This window comes from Cherax quadricarinatus, chromosome 39 (assembly GCF_038502225.1).
Source record: "Cherax quadricarinatus isolate ZL_2023a chromosome 39, ASM3850222v1, whole genome shotgun sequence".
In the NCBI taxonomy this organism is placed as follows: domain Eukaryota; kingdom Metazoa; phylum Arthropoda; class Malacostraca; order Decapoda; family Parastacidae; genus Cherax; species Cherax quadricarinatus.
Window position 1 is genome coordinate 31972275 of NC_091330.1, and position 21087 is coordinate 31993361.

At 48.0% G+C, this 21087-nt stretch overlaps 1 protein-coding gene across 1 annotated transcript in view; it reads right to left on the reverse strand.

The window, feature by feature from the left end:
* Positions 1 to 239: 239 nt before the first annotated feature.
* Positions 240 to 21087, reverse strand: part of LOC138853753 (insulin-like peptide receptor) — a 183233-nt gene continuing 162385 nt past the window's right edge. Inside the window, exon 5 of the mRNA XM_070092244.1 lies at positions 240 to 416. Coding sequence (XP_069948345.1) covers positions 240 to 416 — 177 coding nt within the window. The remainder of the gene's footprint in view (positions 417 to 21087) is intronic.

Genomic DNA, 21087 nt, shown 5'->3' on the forward strand with positions numbered 1-21087 from the left:
GTAAAGTGGAACAGTAGAGGCAGAATACATGCATATCTTTAAGAAGAGGTACGATAAACTCTCGAAACCAGGAGAAAATTAACCCAACAGCAGCCAACGAAGAGGCGGTGCAAGAAGCTATGCAATCACATAAAGGAAAATAAACATTGATATACTCTCTCACTCTCTCACTCTCTCACTCTCTCACTCTCTCACTCTCTCACTCTCTCACTCTCTCACTCTCTCACTCTCTCACTCTCTCACTCTCTCTCTCTATAGCTTGTCCTTGATGACAAGGTTGGTATTACCTGTATAACATTGACGTACGAAGGAGAGGTGAGTCGACTCCAGGTTGCTTCAGGACCTGGACACAGGCTCCAGTTCTTCTCAATTCTCACTGAGCCTTTCAAGATGTTGGTCATGTTTGTCAAGCCCACCTGCAGAGAGTAACCATAGTTAACAGTGACACCTGCAGAGAGTAACCATAGTTAACAGTGACACCTGCAGAGAGTAACCATAGTTAACAGTGACACCTGCAGAGAGTAACCATAGTTAACAGTGACACCTGCAGAGAGTAACCATAGTTAACAGTGACACCTGCAGAGAGTAACCATAGTTAACAGTGACACCTGCAGAGAGTAACCATAGTTAACAGTGAAACCTGCAGAGAGTAACCATAGTTAACAGTGACACCTGCAGAGAGTAACCATAGTTAACAGTGACACCTGCAGAGAGTAACCATAGTTAACAGTGACACCTGCAGAGAGTAACCATAGTTAACAGTGACACCTGCAGAGAGTAACCATAGTTAACAGTGACACCTGCAGAGAGTAACCATAGTTAACAGTGACACCTGCAGAGAGTAACCATAGTTAACAGTGACACCTGCAGAGAGTAACCATAGTTAACAGTGACACCTGCAGAGAGTAACCATAGTTAACAGTGACACCTGCAGAGAGTAACCATAGTTAACAGTGACACCTGCAGAGAGTAACCATAGTTAACAGTGAAACCTGCAGAGAGTAACCATAGTTAACAGTGACACCTGCAGAGAGTAACCATAGTTAACAGTGACACCTGCAGAGAGTAACCATAGTTAACAGTGAAACCTGCAGAGAGTAACCATAGTTAACAGTGACACCTGCAGAGAGTAACCATAGTTAACAGTGACACCTGCAGAGAGTAACCATAGTTAACAGTGACACCTGCAGAGAGTAACCATAGTTAACAGTGACACCTGCAGAGAGTAACCATAGTTAACAGGGACACCTGCAGAGAGTAACCATAGTTAACAGGGACACCTGCAGAGAGTAACCATAGTTAACAGGGACACCTGCAGAGAGTAACCATAGTTAACAGGGACACCTGCCGAGAGTAACCATAGTTAACAGTGACACCTGCAGAGAGTAACCATAGTTAACAGTGACACCTGCAGAGAATAACCATAATTAACAGTGAAACCTGCAGAGTAACCATAATTAACAGTGACATCTGCAGAGAGTAACCATAGTTAACAGTGAAACCTGCAGAGAGTAACCATAGTTAACAGTGACACCTGCAGAGAGTAACCATAGTTAACAGTGACACCTGCAGAGAGTAACCATGGTTATCAGTGAAACCTGCAGAGAGTAACCATAATTAACAGTGACATCTGCAGAGTAACCATAGTTAACAGTGACACCTGCAGAGAGTAACCATAGTTAACAGTGACACCTGCAGAGAGTAACCATAGTTAACAGTGACACTTGCAGAGAGTAACCATAGTTAGCAGTGACACCTGCAGAGAGTAACCATAGTTAAAAGGGACACCTGCACAGAGTAACCATAGTTAACAGGGACACCTGCAAAGAGTAACCATAGTTAACAGTGACACCTGCAGAGAGTAACCATAGTTAACAGGGACACCTGCAGAGAGTAACCATAGTTATCAGGGACACCTGCAGAGAGTAACCATAGTTAACAGTGACACCTGCAGAGAGAAAACATAGTTAACAGTGACACCTGCAGAGAGTAACCATAGTTAACAGTGACACCTGCAAAGAGTAACCATAGTTAACAGTGACACCTGCAGAGAGTAACCATAGTTAACAGTGACACCTGCAGAGAGTAACCATAGTTAACAGTGGCACCTGCAGAGAGTAACCATAGTTAACAGTGACACCTGCAGAGAGTAACCATAATTAACAGTGACACCTGCAGAGAGTAACCATAGTTAACAGGGACTCCTGCAGAGAGTAACCATAGTTAACAGTGACAGCTGCAGAGAGTAACCATAGTTAACAGGGACACCTGCAGAGAGTAACCATAGTTAACAGTGGCACCTGCAGAGAGTAACCATTGTTATCAGTGACACCTGCAGAGAGTAACCATAGTTAACAGTGACACCTGCAGAGAGTAACCATAGTTAACAGGGACACCTGCAGAGAGTAACCATAGTTAACAGTGACACCTGCCGAGAGTAACCATAGTTAACAGTGACACCTGCCGAGAGTAACCATAGTTAACAGGGACACCTGCAGAGAGTAACCATAGTTAACAGGGACACCTGCAGAGAGTAACCATAGTTAACAGTGACACCTGCAGAGAGTAACCATAGTTAACAGTGACACCTGCAGAGAGTAACCATAGTTAACAGTGGAACCTGCAGAGAGTAACTATAGTTATCAGTGACACCTGTAGAGAGTAACCATAGTTAACAGTGACACCTGCAGAGAGTAACCATAGTTAACAAGGACACCTGCAGAGAGTAACCATAGTTAACAGTGACACCTGCCGAGAGTAACCATAGTTAACAGTGACACCTGCCGAGAGAAACCATAGTTAACAGGGACACCTGCAGAGAGTAACCATAGTTAACAGGGACACCTGCAGAGAGTAACCATAGTTAACAGGGACACCTGCAGAGAGTAACCATAGTTAACAGTGACACCTGCAGAGAGTAACCATAGTTAACAGTGACACCTGCATAGAGTAACCATAGTTAACAGTGGCACCTGCAGAGAGTAACCATAGTTATCAGTGACACCTGCAGAGAGTAACCATAGTTAACAGTGACACCTGCCGAGAGTAGCCATAGTTAACAGTGACACCTGCCGAGAGTAACCATAGTTAACAGGGACACCTGCAGAGAGTAACCATAGTTAACAGGGACACCTGCAGAGAGTAACCATAGTTAACAGTGACACCTGCAGAGAGTAACCATAGTTAACAGTGACACCTGCAGAGAGTAACCATAGTTAACAGTGACACCTGCATAGAGTAACCATAGTTAACAGTGGCACCTGCAGAGAGTAACCATAGTTATCAGTGACACCTGCAGAGAGTAACCATAGTTAACAGTGACACCTGCCGAGAGTAGCCATAGTTAACAGTGACACCTGCCGAGAGTAACCATAGTTAACAAGGACACCTGCAGAGAGTAACCATAGTTAACAGTGACACCTGCCGAGAGTAACCATAGTTAACAGTGACACCTGCCGAGAGTAACCATAGTTAACAGGGACACCTGCAGAGAGTAACCATAGTTAACAGGGACACCTGCAGAGAGTAACCATAGTTAACAGTGACACCTGCAGAGAGTAACCATAGTTAACAGTGACACCTGCAGAGAGTAACCATAGTTAACAGTGACACCTGCATAGAGTAACCATAGTTAACAGTGGCACCTGCAGAGAGTAACCATAGTTATCAGTGACACCTGCAGAGAGTAACCATGGTTAACAGTGACACCTGCCGAGAGTAGCCATAGTTAACAGTGACACCTGCCGAGAGTAACCATAGTTAACAGTGACACCTGCCGAGAGTAACCATAGTTAACAGTGAAACCTGCAGAGAGTAACCATAGTTAACAGTGACACCTGCCGAGAGTAACCATAGTTAACAGGGACACCTGCAGAGAGTAACCATAGTTAACAGTGACACCTGCCGATAGTAACCATAGTTAACAGTGACACCTGCCGAGAGTAACCATAGTTAACAGTGACACCTGCCGAGAGTAACCATAGTTAACAGTGACACCTGCCGAGAGTAACCATAGTTAACAGTGACACCTGCCGAGAGTAACCATAGTTAACAGGGACACCTGCAGAGAGTAACCATAGTTAACAGTGACACCTGCCGAGAGTAACCATAGTTAACAGTGACACCTGCCGAGAGTAACCATAGTTAACAGTGACACCTGCCGAGAGTAACCATAGTTAACAGGGACACCTGCAGAGAGTAACCATAGTTAACAGTGACACCTGCCGAGAGTAACCATAGTTAACAGTGACACCTGCCGAGAGTAACCATAGTTAACAGTGACACCTGCCGAGAGTAACCATAGTTAACAGGGACACCTGCCGAGAGTAACCATAGTTAACAGTGACACCTGCCGAGAGTAACCATAGTTAACAGTGACACCTGCCGAGAGTAACCATAGTTAACAGGGACACCTGCCGAGAGTAACCATAGTTAACAGTGACACCTGCCGAGAGTAACCATAGTTAACAGTGACACCTGCCGAGAGTAACCATAGTTAACAGTGACACCTGCCGAGAGTAACCATAGTTAACAGTGACACCTGCCGAGAGTAACCATAATTAACAGGGACACCTGCAGAGAGTAACCATAGTTAACAGTGACACCTGCCGAGAGTAACCATAGTTAACAGTGACACCTGCCGAGAGTAACCATAGTTAACAGTGACACCTGCCGAGAGTAACCATAATTAACAGTGAAACCTGCAGAGAGTAACCATAGTTAACAGTGACACCTGCCGAGAGTAACCATAGTTAACAGGGACACCTGCAGAGAGTAACCATAGTTAACAGTGACACCTGCCGAGAGTAACCATAGTTAACAGGGACACCTGCAGAGAGTAACCATAGTTAACAGTGACACCTGCCGAGAGTAACCATAGTTAACAGGGACACCTGCCGAGAGTAACCATAGTTAACAGTGACACCTGCCGAGAGTAACCATAATTAACAGTGAAACCTGCAGAGAGTAACCATAGTTAACAGTGACACCTGCCGAGAGTAACCATAGTTAACAGGGACACCTGCAGAGAGTAACCATAGTTAACAGGGACACCTGCAGAGAGTAACCATAGTTAACAGGGACACCTGCAGAGAGTAACCATAGTTAACAGGGACACCTGCAGAGAGTAACCATAGTTAACAGGGACACCTGCAGAGAGTAACCATAGTTAACAGGGACATCTGAGAGGCCATCATGATCAATCAAAAGTACCAGCTTAGCAGACAGAGACCAACACAATAATAGAATATTACGCGTCACACATAATAATAATAATAATAATAATAATAATAATAATAATAATAATAATAATAATAATAATAATAATAATAATAATAATAATAATTATTATTATTATTATTATTATTATTATAATAATAATAATTTACAAGAATGGTATATAATACCGACAAGATGAAATTAAGACACATGTGCAACATCTGGGTATCCATATTGTAGACGTTTCGCCATCCAGTGGCTTTATCAATACAAATTCCAGGACATAACTTGAGGACAGTAGGACTATATACAGAAGATGAGGTAATCAGTCCCTCAACCTTGGAGTTGGTGCGAGGAGCACCGTAGTCGTGGAGATTCTGAAGCAGAAGCAAGGAGCCTGACGCTTATATAGTAACGTCAGGTGTAGCAGACGAGGACATAGTCACTGGTGGGCGGGATTCCCCAGTGGAAGTAGGTCCTGATTACCTCATCTTCTGTATATAATCCTACTGTCTTCAAGTTATGTCCTGGAATTTGTATTGATAAAGCCACTGGATGGCGAAACGTCTACAATAAAGATACCCAGATGTTGCACATGTGTCTTAATTTCAATAATAATAATAATAATAATAATAATAATAATAATAATAATAATAATAATAACATATTTTTTTCTGCAGGTACATATACAAGGTATACAGGCCTAGCTGACATCAGTGACGTAATATTATATAGAAAGCCGCTTGTTATGTTCAGCTTTTCCGGCAAATTAGGTCAGTTTTGTCCCAGGATGCGACCCTGTTGCGGCCCCCTACCAAACTAGCGGTTAAATAGTAGACGATGAAATCATGTGACTCCTGTGTTGTTGGGTTGGTGCTGCTTAAGTATCATGTATGCCAATGTTTTTGAAATTTTGTAGTTTCCAGTGTTGCGTTCTATAGTGTCGGTGACGGTGATTAGTGAGGCTTCTAGGCACCGTCGGCGTCTGAGGTCTGGTTCGGTGAGAACGAGTTGTGCCTCGTTCCAGTTCATCAAATGCCCCGTTGAGTCTCTGTGGAGGACACAGGCGTACCTTACATCGTCTCTGTTAGAGGCATTTCGATGCTCATTCAGGCGGACTGCAAGATCTCTGCCTGTCTCGCCTACATATTTCTTGGGACAGAACCCACAAGGGATCGTGTAGACGCCTGCTGTAGAAGTTAGAGGTGTGGGGCTGCGTTTAGTAGTGAGGTCTTTGATAGAGGATGTGTTTATGGTGGAAACGTTGATGTTACTCATAGCAAGTGCCCGGCGAGTATTCGTGGCAACATCGCCACATGGGAGTACTATGAACTGTTTAGGGGGCTGTTCCATTGGCGGTTTGTTGAGGATAGCTTGTGCCTTGAGTCTGCAATCTCGGATGAAGAAAGATGGGAACTGAAGACGTGTAAAGGCTTGTGTTATGTAAGTGCATTCTTCTTCTAGAAAACAAGGGCTGGAGATGCGAAGAGCTCTCAAGAAGAAGCCAATGAGGACTCCTCTCTTAGTGCGGGTGTCTTGGTGTGAATAAAAGTGTATAAGATCGTCCTTGTTGGTAGGTTTTCTATACACTTTGAAGAGAAGTTTGTCACTGTCGGGAGATCTGCACAGTAGAACGTCGAGGAAAGGAAGTTTGCCATCATTTTCGAGTTCAAGTGTAAACTTTATTGATGGTTCAACTGCATTGATCTTGTTGAGAAGGGCCTGGATATTGAGACGTCTTGGATAGAAAACCAATATATCATCAACGTATCTTAGCCAGGTAACGGTGTTGGGAATGAGGGTGCTGAATTTCTCTGTCTCCAAGTTTTCCATGAAGAGGTTGGCAAGCACAGCACTGAGCGGGCTGCCCATTGCCATCCCAAAGCATTGTTTGTAACAGTTGTCCTGATACTTGAAGAAGTTGAAATTAACACACAGTTCCACTAGATTGATGAAATCTAGAAGAGGTAAAGGGAGGTCGTGGTTTTCAGTGAGCCTCTGTCTCAGAATGTTGATTGCAGCGTCAGTAGGAACGTTGGTAAAGAGGGCTGTGACATCGAAGGAAGCCATGCTTTTGTTTTTGACATTCAGGTTGGAAATTCGGGAGAGAAGGTCACCTGAATGTTTGAGGTGGGCTTGACTGATAGTGCCCAGAAGCGCTGAAAGGTATTTGGGCACTATCAGTCAAGGGTTGTTTTGATAAGGACCTGCCTCGCATGGGCCAGTAGGCCTTCTACAGTGTTCCTCCATTCTTATGTTCTTATGACATTCCTCAGGTCACGTGCGTCACATCTCACTCTCCGCCTATATATATAATGTCTTTCTACCTCTGTATGTTAGAAGTGATCAAGGTCCCAGGACCGAAACGTTTTCTAATAAATATGTTATAGTGTTTGCTTACGTGTCTTTCTAAACCAACTTGTCGGTATTTATTACCAAGGTTTATACCATTTACAGGACTACCGGTGATGTCTGCGGACTCACCGCCTACGCTGGTCAACTGTGGGCCGGAGTCAACTGATGCTGTTTTAGTGGGACATTACACGAAGAAAAGGTTGGAGTGTTACACTGAACTGGGCTAGGACCGTAGTGTTACACTGAACTGGGCTAGGACCGTAGTGTGACACTTAGGGAAGTGTGATGGAGTGGAACACTGAGATATGCTACAGGACCGTAGTGGAACACTGAGAAGAAAAGGGTGTCGTGTGACACTGAAGATGGTCAGGTTGTAGTGTACATTGAATAGTGTCATGTGACTGGCCTCGAGAAAGACGCTGTGGGTGTTAGTGTGCGACGCAGAGACAAGGGTGTCAAGAGTGACACAGTAGAGATATTGTGTATGACACAGAGAAAAGGGTGTCGTGTGACACGGAGAGTAGGAGTGTCGTGTGACACAGAGAAAAGGGTGTCTAGTGGACACGGTTGAGCAGGAGCGTCATTACACGGAAGAAAGGGTGTCAAGTGACACAGTTGAGAGGGAGCGTCACAACACACCACGGATAAGTGTCGTGTGAGACACGGAGCGTCACAACACACCACGGATAAGTGTCGTGAGAGACACCGAGCGTCACAACACACCACGGATAAGTGTCGTGTGAGACACGGAGCGTCACAACACACCACGGATAAGTGTCGTGAGAGACACCGAGCGTCACAACACACCACGGATAAGTGTCGTGTGAGACACGGAGCGTCACAACACACCACGGATAAGTGTCGTAAGAGACACCGAGCGTCACAACACACCACGGATAAGTGTCGTGAGAGACACGGAGCGTCACAACACACCACGGATAAGTGTCGTGAGAGACACCGAGCGTCACAACACACCACGGATAAGTGTCGTGAGAGACACGGAGCGTCACAACACACCACGGATAAGTGTCGTGAGAGACACGGAGCGTCACAACACACCACGGATAAGTGTCGTGAGAGACACGGAGCGTCACAACACACCACGGATAAGTGTCGTGAGAGACACCGAGCGTCACAACACACCACGGATAAGTGTCGTAAGAGACACCGAGCGTCACAACACACCACGGATAAGTGTCGTGAGAGACACGGAGCGTCACAACACACCACGGATAAGTGTCGTGAGAGACACGGAGCGTCACAACACACCACGGATAAGTGTCGTGAGAGACACGGAGCGTCACAACACACCACGGATGTAATTTATTATTGTAACATATATATATTTTAAATACCTCTAGACCAAAGATTGATTTTTATATAATATTAAAGATTAATTGATTTTAATATTGTATTATGTATCCCGAACTTTTCATTACACAATGAGTAAACCTACCATCTAAAAATAACTTTTTTTTTGTAATAGACCCAGACCAGTAGACTAACACCCAAGTACCTATTATTACTGATAAGTGAACATGGACAGCAGGTGTAAGGAAACACGCCCAGTGTTTCCACCCTTTGCAGGGAATCGAACTCGGGCCCTCACCGTGTGAAGCCAGAACCTTTGCCACATATACACCACCAGGTGTGTACGTGACACAACCTCTCATGTAGTCATTACAACTTTTGTATATATGACAAACCTACATGGAGACATGTGTGTGTGTGTGTGTGTGTGTGTGTGTGTGTGTGTGTGTGTGTGTGTGTGTGTGTGTGTGTGTACTCACCTATTTGTACTCACCTATTTGTGGTTGCAGGGGTCGAGTCACAGCTCCTGGCCCCGCCTCTTCGCTGATTGCTACTAGGTCCTCTCTCTCCCTGCCCCATGAGCTCTATCATACCTCGCCTTAAAACTATGTATGGTTCCTGCCTCCACCACATCACTTTCTACGCTATTCCATGGCCTGACTACTCTATGACTGAAGAAATACTTCCTAACATCCCTTTGATTCATCTGAGTCTTCAACTTCCAATTGTGACCTTTGTGTCTTTGTCCCATCTCTGGAACATCCCGTCTTTGTCCACCTTGTCTATTCCGCGCAGTATTTTTTATATGTCGTTATCATGTCTCCCCTGACCCTCCTGGCCTCCAGTGTCGTCAGGCCGATTTCCCTCAACCTTTCTTCATAGGACAATCCCCGTAGCTCTGGGACTAGTCTTGTTGCAAACCTTTGCTCTTTCTCTAATTTCTTGACGTGCTTGACTAGGTGTGGATTCCAAACTGGTGCTGCATACTCCAGTATGGGCCTGACGTAGATGGTATACAGAGTCTTAAACGAATCCTTACTGAGGTATCGGAACGCTATCCATAGGTTTGCCAGGCGCCCGTATGCTGCAGCAGTTATCTGATTGATGTGCGCCTCAGGAGATATGCTCGGTGTTATACTCACCCCCAGATCTTTTTCCTTGAATGAGGTTTGCAGTCTTTGGCCATCTAAACTATATTGTGTCTGCGGTCTTCTTTGCCCTTCCCCAATCTTCATGACTTTGCATTTGGCAGGGTTAAATTCAAGGAGCCAGTAGCTGGACCAGGCTTGTAACCTGTCCAGGTCTCTTTGTAGTCCTGCCTGATCCTCATCCAATTTGATTCTTCTCATTAACTTCACATCATCTGCAAACAAGGACACTTCTGAGTCTATGGTTAGGTTAGGTTAGGTAAGGTTCGTCAGGAAACAGGACAAATGTTTCCTGACGCGGGTCTTAGTCAGATGATGACCCGCCTTTGGAGCTTTTGGTCATCTGACCGAGGCCTTCCGCTGGCTTACCGGTCCACCCCTTTAAAAATTATGGTCATTTATAACCTTCTTCTGAGTCTATCCCTTCCGTTATGTCGTTCACGTATACCAAGAACAGCACAGGTCCTAGGACTGACCCCTGTGGAACCCCACTGGTCACAGGCGCCCACTCTGACACCTCGTCGCGTACCATGACTCGTTGTTGCCTCCTTGTCAGATATTCTCTGATCCATTGCAGTGCCTTTCCTGTTATGTGTGCCTGGTCCTCTAGCTTTTGCAGTAACCTCTTGTGAGGGACTGTGTCGAAGGCCTTCCTGCAGTCCAAAAATACGCAGTCGATCCACCCTTCTCTCTCTTGTCTTACTTCTGTCACCTTGTCATAAAACTCTAGTAGGTTTGTGACACAGGATTTTCCTTCCCTGAAACCGTGCTGGTTGTTAATTATACACTTGTTTCTTTCCAGGTGCCCCACCACTCTCCTCCTGATGATCTTCTCCATGACCTTGCATACTATACACGTTAGTGACACAGGTCTGTAGTTTAGTGCCTCATGTCTGTCTCCCTTTTTAAAAATTGGGACTACATTTGCCATTTTCCATACCTCAGGGAGTTGCCCAGTTTCAAATGATGTGTTGAAGATCTTTGTTAATGGCTCACACAATATCTCTGCTCCCTCTTTAAGGACCCATGGAGAGATGTTGTCTGGTCCCACCGCCTTTGAGGTGTCAAGTTCGCATAGCAGCTTCTTCACCTCCTCCTTGGTTATATGTACCTAATCCAGCACTTGCTGGTGTGCCCCCCTGTTCTGATTTCTTGGAGTCCTGTGGGTGTGTGTGGGTGTGTGTGGGTGTGTGTGGGTGTGTTGGTGTGTGTGGGTGGGTGTGGGTGTGTGTGGGCGTGTGTGGGAGTGTGTGGGTGTGTGTGGGTGTGTGTGGGTGTGTTGGTGTGCGTGTGTGTGGGTGTGTGTGGGTGTGTTGGTGTGCGTGTGTGTGGGTGTGTGTGGGTGTGTGTGTGTGTGTGTGTCTGTCTGTCTGTGAGCGTGTGTGTGTGTGGGTGTTGTGTGTATGTATGTGTGTGTGTGTGTGTGTGTGTGTGTGTGTGTGTCTGTCTGTCTGTGAGCGTGTGTGTGTGTGTGAGTGTTGTGTGTGTGTGTGTGTGTGTGTGTGTGTGTGTGTGTGTGTGCGTGCGACCATGGCAACAGATACAGCATGAACAGTGAATACGATAATGGCAATCTCGTGAACGGTGAATTGGGTAAGCATATCAACAGAACAAATGGCAACAGAAGGAGACACAACAGTGAAGAGAGCGACCATAGCAACAGAAGGAGGCACAACAGTGAAGAGAGCGACCATAGCAACAGAAGGAGACACAACAGTGAAGAGAGCAACCATAGCAACAGAAGGAGACACAACAGTGAAGAGAGCAACCACAGCAACAGAAGGAGACACAACAGTGAAGAGAGCGACCATAGCAACAGAAGGAGACACAACAGTGAAGAGAGCAACCATAGCAACAGAAGGAGACAACAGTGAAGAGAGCAACCATAGCAACAGAAGGAGACACAACAGTGAAGAGAGCAACCATAGCAACAGAAGGAAACACAACAGTGAAGAGAGCAACCATAGCAACAGAAGGAGACACAACAGTGAAGAGAGCGACCATAGCAACAGAAGGAGACACAACAGTGAAGAGAGCAACCATAGCAACAGAAGGAAACACAACAGTGAAGAGAGCAACCATAGCAACAGGAGGAGACACAACAGTGAAGAGAGCAACCATAGCAACAGAAGGAGACACAACAGTGAAGAGAGCGACCATAGCAACAGAAGGAGACACAACAGTGAAGAGAGCGACCATAGCAACAGGAGGAGGAACAACAGCGAACAGAGCAACCATACCAACAGAAGGAAACACAACAGACCGTTGGAAAAGAGAATTTAAGTGAAGTTCAGCTTTAATGAGATGAACTGACACCACTGGTGCCTTGATACTGGTGCCTTGATACTGGAGAAGCACTCTGGTGCCTTGATACTGGTGCCTTGATACTGGAGAAGCACTCTGGTGCCTTGATACTGGTGCCTTGATACTGGTGTCTTGATACTGGTGCCTTGATACTGGTGTCTTGATACTGGTGTCTTGATACTGGTGCCTTGATACTGGTGAAGCACTCTGGTGCCTTGATACTGGAGAAGCACTATGGTGCCTTGATACTGGAGAAGCACTCTGGTGCCTTGATACTGGAGAAGCACTCTGGTGCCTTGATACTGGTGCCTTGATACTGGTGAAGCACACTGGTGCCTTGATACTGGAGAAGCACTCTGGTGCCTTGATGCTGGAGAAGCACTCTGGTGCCTTGATACTGGAGAAGCACTCTGGTGCCTTGATACTGGAGAAGCACTCTGGTGCCTTGATACTGGAGAAGCACTCTGGTGCCTTGATACTGGAGAAGCACTCTGGTGCCTTGATACTGGAGAAGCACTCTGGTGCCTTGATACTGGAGAAGCACTCTGGTGCCTTGATACTGGAGAAGCACTCTGGTGCCTTGATACTGGAGAAGCACTCTGGTGCCTTGATACTGGAGAAGCACTCTGGTGCCTTGATACTGGAGAAGCACTCTGGTGCCTTGATAATGGAGAAGCACTCTGGTGCCTTGATACTGGATAAGCACTCTGGTGCCTTGATACTGGAGAAGCACTCTGGTGCCTTGATACTGGAGAAGCACTCTGGTGCCTTGATACTGGAGAAGCACTCTGGTGCGTTGATACTGGAGAAGCACTCTGGTGCCTTGATACTGGAGAAGCACTCTGGTGCATTGATACTGGAGAAGCACTCTGGTGCATTGATACTGGAGAAGCACTCTGGTGCCTTGATACTGGAGAAGCACTCTGGTGCCTTGATACTGGAGAAGCACTCTGGTGCCTTAATACTGGAGAAGCACGCTGGTGCCTTGATACTGGAGAAGCACTCTGGTGCCTTGATACTGGAGAAGCACTCTGGTGCCTTGATACTGGAGAAGCACTCTGGTGCCTTGATACTGGAGAAGCACCCTGGTGCCTTGATACTGGAGAAGCACCCTGGTGCCTTGATACTGGAGAAGCACTCTGGTGCCTTGATACTGGAGAAGCACTCTGGTGCCTTGATACTGGAGAAGCACTCTGGTGCCTTGATACTGGAGAAGCACTCTGGTGCCTTGATACTGGAGAAGCACTCTGGTGCCTTGATACTGGAGAAGCACTCTGGTACCTTGATACTGGAGAAGCACTCTGGTGCCTTGATACTGGAGAAGCACTCTGGTGCCTTGACACTGGAGAAGGACTATGGTGCCTTGATACTGGAGAAGCACTCTGGTGCCTTGATACTGGAAAAGCACTCTGGTGCCTTGATACTGGAGAAGCACTCTGGTGCCTTGACACTGGAGAAGCACTCTGGTGCCTTGATACTGGAGAAGCACTCAGGTGCCTTGATACTGGAGAAGCACTCTGGTGCCTTGATACTGGAGAAGCACTCTGGTACCTTGATACTGGAGAAGCACTCTGGTACCTTGATACTGGAGAAGCACTCTGGTGCCTTGATACTGGAGAAGCACTCTTGTGCCTTGATACTGGAGAAGCACTCTGGTGCCTTGATACTGGAGAAGCACTCTGGTGCCTTGATACTGGAGAAGCACTCTGGTGCCTTGATACTGGAGAAGCACTCTGGTGCCTTGATACTGGGGAAGCACTCTGGTGCCTTGATACTGGAGAAGGACTCTGGTGCCTTGATAGTGGAGAAGGACTCTGGTGCCTTGATACTGGAGAAGCACTCTGGTGCCTTGATACTGGAGAAGCACTCTGGTGCCTTGATACTGGAGAAGCACTCTGGTGCCTTGATACTGGAGAAGCACTCTGGTGCCTTGATACTGGAGAAGCACTCTGGTGCCTTGATACTGGAGAAGGACTCTGGTGCCTTGATACTGGAGAAGCACTCTGGTGCCTTGATACTGGAGAAGCACTCTGGTGCCTTGATAATGGAGAAGCACTCTGGTGCCTTGATACTGGATAAGCACTCTGGTGCCTTGATACTGGAGAAGCACTCTGGTGCCTTGATACTGGAGAAGCACTCTGGTGCCTTGATACTGGAGAAGCACTCTGGTGCGTTGATACTGGAGAAGCACTCTGGTGCCTTGATACTGGAGAAGCACTCTGGTGCATTGATACTGGAGAAGCACTCTGGTGCATTGATACTGGAGAAGCACTCTGGTGCCTTGATACTGGAGAAGCACTCTGGTGCCTTGATACTGGAGAAGCACTCTGGTGCCTTAATACTGGAGAAGCACGCTGGTGCCTTGATACTGGAGAAGCACTCTGGTGCCTTGATACTGGAGAAGCACTCTGGTGCCTTGATACTGGAGAAGCACTCTGGTGCCTTGATACTGGAGAAGCACCCTGGTGCCTTGATACTGGAGAAGCACCCTGGTGCCTTGATACTGGAGAAGCACTCTGGTGCCTTGATACTGGAGAAGCACTCTGGTGCCTTGATACTGGAGAAGCACTCTGGTGCCTTGATACTGGAGAAGCACTCTGGTGCCTTGATACTGGAGAAGCACTCTGGTGCCTTGATACTGGAGAAGCACTCTGGTACCTTGATACTGGAGAAGCACTCTGGTGCCTTGATACTGGAGAAGCACTCTGGTGCCTTGACACTGGAGAAGGACTATGGTGCCTTGATACTGGAGAAGCACTCTGGTGCCTTGATACTGGAAAAGCACTCTGGTGCCTTGATACTGGAGAAGCACTCTGGTGCCTTGACACTGGAGAAGCACTCTGGTGCCTTGATACTGGAGAAGCACTCAGGTGCCTTGATACTGGAGAAGCACTCTGGTGCCTTGATACTGGAGAAGCACTCTGGTACCTTGATACTGGAGAAGGACTCTGGTACCTTGATACTGGAGAAGCACTCTGGTGCCTTGATACTGGAGAAGCACTCTTGTGCCTTGATACTGGAGAAGCACTCTGGTGCCTTGATACTGGAGAAGCACTCTGGTGCCTTGATACTGGAGAAGCACTCTGGTGCCTTGATACTGGAGAAGCACTCTGGTGCCTTGATACTGGGGAAGCACTCTGGTGCCTTGATACTGGAGAAGGACTCTGGTGCCTTGATACTACTCTGGTGCCTTGTGGAGAAGGACTCTGGTGCCTTGATACTGGAGAAGCACTCTGGTGCCTTGATACTGGAGAAGCACTCTGGTGCCTTGATACTGGAGAAGCACTCTGGTGCCTTGATACTGGAGAAGCACTCTGGTGCCTTGATACTGGAGAAGCACTCTGGTGCCTTGATACTGGAGAAGGACTCTGGTGCCTTGATACTGGAGAAGCACTCTGGTGCCTTGATACTGGAGAAGGACTCTGGTGCCTTGATACTGGAGAAGCACTCTGGTGCCTTGATACTGGAGAAGCACCCTGGTGCCTTGATACTGGAGAAGCACTCTGGTGCCTTGATACTGGAGAAGCACCCTGGTGCCTCGATACTGGAGAAGCACCCTGGTGCCTTGATACTGGAGAAGCACTCTGGTGCCTTGATACTGGAGAAGCACTCTGGTGCCTTGATACTGGAGAAGCACTCTGGTGCCTTGATACTGGAGAAGCACTCTGGTGCCTTGATACTGGAGAAGGACTCTGGTGCCTTGATACTGGAGAAGCACTCTGGTGCCTTGATACTGGAGAAGCACCCTGGTGCCTTGATACTGGAGAAGCACTCTGGTGCCTTGATACTGGAGAAGGACTCTGGTGCCTTGATACTGGAGAAGCACTCTGGTGCCTTGACACTGGAGAAGCACCCTGGTGCCTTGATACTGGAGAAGCACCCTGGAGCCTTGATACTGGAGAAGGACTCTGGTACCTTGATACTGGAGAAGCACTGTGGTGCCTTGATACTGGAGAAGCACTCTGGTGCCTTGATACTGGAGAAGCACACTTGTGCCTTGATACTGGAGAAGCACTCTGGTGCCTTGATACTGGAGAAGCACTCTGGTGCCTTGATACTGGAGAAGCACTCTGGTGCCTTGATACTGGAGAAGCACTCTGGTGCCTTGATACTGGAGAAGCACTCTGGTGCCTTGATACTGGAGAAGCACTCTGGTGCCTTGATACTGGAGAAGCACTCTGGTGCCTTGATACTGGAGAAGCACTCTGGTGCCTTGATACTGGAGAAGGACTCTGGTACCTTGATACTGGAGAAGCACTCTGGTGCCTTGATACTGGAGAAGCACTCTTGTGCCTTGATACTGGAGAAGCACTCTGGTGCCTTGATACTGGAGAAGCACTCTGGTGCCTTGATACTGGAGAAGGACTCTGGTGCCTTGATAGTGGAGAAGCACTCTGGTGCCTTGATACTGGGGAAGCACTCTGGTGCCTTGATACTGGAGAAGGACTCTGGTGCCTTGATAGTGGAGAAGGACTCTGGTGCCTTGATACTGGAGAAGCACTCTGGTGCCTTGATACTGGAGAAGCACTCTGGTGCCTTGATACTGGAGAAGCACTCTGGTGCCTTGATACTGGAGAAGCACTCTGGTGCCTTGATACTGGAGAAGCACTCTGGTGCCTTGATACTGGAGAAGCACTCTGGTGCCTTGATACTGGAGAAGCACTCTGGTGCCTTGATACTGGAGAAGGACTCTGGTGCCTTGATACTGGAGAAGCACTCTGGTGCCTTGATACTGGAGAAGCACCCTGGTGCCTTGATACTGGAGAAGCACTCTGGTGCCTTGATACTGGAGAAGCACCCTGGTGCCTCGATACTGGAGAAGCACCCTGGTGCCTTGATACTGGAGAAGCACTCTGGTGCCTTGATACTGGAGAAGCACTCTGGTGCCTTGATACTGGAGAAGCACTCTGGTGCCTTGATACTGGAGAAGCACTCTGGTGCCTTGATACTGGAGAAGGACTCTGGTGCCTTGATACTGGAGAAGCACTCTGGTGCCTTGATACTGGAGAAGCACCCTGGTGCCTTGATACTGGAGAAGCACTCTGGTGCCTTGATACTGGAGAAGGACTCTGGTGCCTTGATACTGGAGAAGCACTCTGGTGCCTTGACACTGGAGAAGCACCCTGGTGCCTTGATACTGGAGAAGCACCCTGGTGCCTTGATACTGGAGAAGGACTCTGGTACCTTGATACTGGAGAAGCACTCTGGTGCCTTGATACTGGAGAAGCACTCTGGTGCCTTGATACTGGAGAAGCACACTTGTGCCTTGATACTGGAGAAGCACTCTGGTGCCTTGATACTGGAGAAGCACTCTGGTGCCTTGATACTGGAGAAGCACTCTGGTGCCTTGATACTGGAGAAGCACTCTGGTGCCTTGATACTGGAGAAGCACTCTGGTGCCTTGATACTGGAGAAGCACTCTGGTGCCTTGATACTGGAGAAGCACTCTTGTGCCTTGATACTCGAGAAGCACTCTGGTGCCTTGATACTCGAGAAGCACTCTGGTGCCTTGATACTGGAGAAGCACTCTGGTGCCTTGATACTGGAGAAGCACTCTGGTGCCTTGATACTGGAGAAGCACTCTGGTGCCTTGATACTGGAGAAGCACTCTGGTACCTTGATACTGGAGAAGCACTCTGGTGCCTTGATACTGGAGAAGCACTCTGGTGCCTTGACACTGGAGAAGGACTATGGTGCCTTGATACTGGAGAAGCACTCTGGTGCCTTGATACTGGAAAAGCACTCTGGTGCCTTGATACTGGAGAAGCACTCTGGTGCCTTGACACTGGAGAAGCACTCTGGTGCCTTGATACTGGAGAAGCACTCAGGTGCCTTGATACTGGAGAAGCACTCTGGTGCCTTGATACTGGAGAAGCACTCTGGTGCCTTGATACTGAAGAAGCACTCTGGTGCCTTGATACAGGAGAAGCACTCTGGTGCCTTGATACTGGAGAAGCACCCTGGTGCCTTGATACTGGAGAAGCACTCTGGTGCCTTGATACTGGAGAAGCACTCTGGTGCCTTGATACTGAAGAAGCACTCTGGTGCCTTGATACAGGAGAAGCACTCTGGTGCCTTGATACTGGAGAAGCACTCTGGTGCCTTGATACTGGAGAAGGACTCTGGTGCCTTGATATTGGAGAAGCATCCTGGTGCCTTCATACTCGAGAAGCACTCTGGTGCCTTGATACTGGAGAAACACTCTGGTGCCTTGATACTGGAGAAGCACTCTGGATCCTTGGTACTGGAGAAGCACTCTGGTGCCTTGATACTAGAGAAGGAATCTGGGGCCTTGATACTGGAGAAGCACTCTGGTGCCTTGATACTGGAGAAGCACTCTGGTGCCTTGATACTGGAGAAGCACTCTGGTGCCTTGATACTGGAGAAGCACCCTGGTGCCTTGATACTGGAGAAGCACTCTGGTGCCTTGAGACTGGAGAAGCACTCTGGTGCCTTGATACTGGAGAAGCACTCTGGTGCTTTGATACTGGAGAAGCACTATGGTGCCATGATACTGGAGAAGCACTCTGGTGCCTTGATACTGGAGAAGCACCCTGGTGCCTTGATACTGGACAAGCACTCTGGTGCCTTGATACTGGAGAAGGACTCTGGTGCCTTGATACTGGAGAAGCACTCTGGTGCCTTGATACTGGAGAAGGACTCTGGTGCCTTGATACTGGAGAAGCACTCTGGTGCCTTGATACTGGAGAAGCACCCTGGTGCCTTGATACTGGAGAAGCACTCTGGTGCCTTGATACTGGAGAAGCACTCTGGTGCCTTGATACTGGAGAAGCACTCTGGTGCCTTGATACTGGAGAAGCACTATGGTGCCATGATACTGGAGAAGCACTCTCGTGCCTTGATACTGGAGAAGGACTCTGGTGCCTTGATACTGCAGAAGCACTCTGGTGCCTTGATTCTGGAGAAGGACTCTGGTGCCTTGATACTGGAGAAGCACTCTGGTGCCTTGATACTGGAGAGGCACTCTGGTGCCTTGATACTGGAGAAGCACTCTGCTGCCTTGATACTGGAGAAGCACTCTGGTGCCTTGATACTGGAGAAGGACTCTGGTGCCTTGATACTGGAGAAGCACTCTGGTGCCTTGATACTGGAGAAGCACCCTGGTGCCTTGATACTGGAGAAGCACCCTGGTGCCTTGATACTGGAGAAGCACTCTGGTGCCTTGATACTGGACAAGCACTCTGGTGCCTTGATACTGGAGAAGCACTCTGGTGCCTTGATACTGGAGAAGGACTCTGGTGCCTTGATACTGGAGAAGCACTCTGGTGCCTTGATACTGGAGAAGCACCCTGGTGCCTTGATACTGGAGAAGCACTCTGGTGCCTTGATACTGGAGAAGGACTCTGGAGCCTTGATATTGGAGAAGGACTCTGGTGCCTTGATACTGGAGAAGCACTCTGGTGCCTTGATACTGGAGAAGCACCCTGGTGTCTTGATACTGGAGAAGCACTCTGGTGCTTTGATACTGGAGAAGCACTCTGGTGCCTTGATACTGGAGAAGCACTCTGGTGCCTTGATACTGGAGAAGCACTCTAATACCTTGATACTGGAGAAGCACTCTGGTGCCTTGATACTGGAGAAGCACTCTGGTGCCTTGATACTGGAGAAGGACTATGGTGCCTTGATACTGGAGAAGCACTCTGGTGCCTTGATACTGGAAAAGCAATCTGGTGCCTTGATACTGGAGAAGCACTCTGGTGCCTTGACACTGGAGAAGCACTCTGGTGCCTTGATACTGGAGAAGCACTCAGGTGCCTTGATACTGGAGAAGCACTCTGGTGCCTTGATACTGGAGAAGCACTCTGGTGCCTTGATACTGAAGAAGCACTCTGGTGCCTTGATACAGGAGAAGCACTCTGGTGCCTTGATACTGGAGAAGCACCCTGGTGCCTTGATACTGGAGAAGCACTCTGGTGCCTTGATACTGGAGAAGCACTCTGGTGCCTTGATACTGAAGAAGCACTCTGGTGCCTTGATACAGGAGAAGCACTCTGGTGCCTTGATACTGGAGAAGCACTCTGGTGCCTTGATACTGGAGAAGGACTCTGGTGCCTTGATATTGGAGAAGCATCCTGGTGCCTTCATACTCGAGAAGCACTCTGGTGCCTTGATACTGGAGAAACACTCTGGTGCCTTGATACTGGAGAAGCACTCTGGATCCTTGGTACTGGAGAAGCACTCTGGTGCCTTGATACTGGAGAAGGAATCTGGGGCCTTGATACTGGAGAAGCACTCTGGTGCCTTGATACTGGAGAAGCACTCTGGTGCCTTGATACTGGAGAAGCACTCTGGTGCCTTGATACTGGAGAAGCACCATGGTGCCTTGATACTGGAGAAGCACTCTGGTGCCTTGAGACTGGAGAAGCACTCTGGTGCCTTGATACTGGAGAAGCACTCTGGTGCCTTGATACTGGAGAAGCACTATGGTGCCATGATACTGGAGAAGCACTCTGGTGCCTTGATACTGGAGAAGCACCCTGGTGCCTTGATACTGGACAAGCACTCTGGTGCCTTGATACTGGAGAAGGACTCTGGTGCCTTGATACTGGAGAAGCACTCTGGTGACTTGATACTGGAGAAGGACTCTGGTGCCTTGATACTGGAGAAACACTCTGGTGCCTTGATACTGGAGAAGCACCCTGGTGCCTTGATACTGGAGAAGCACTCTGGTGCCTTGATACTGGAGAAGCACTCTGGTGCCTTGATACTGGAGAAGCACTCTGGTGCCTTG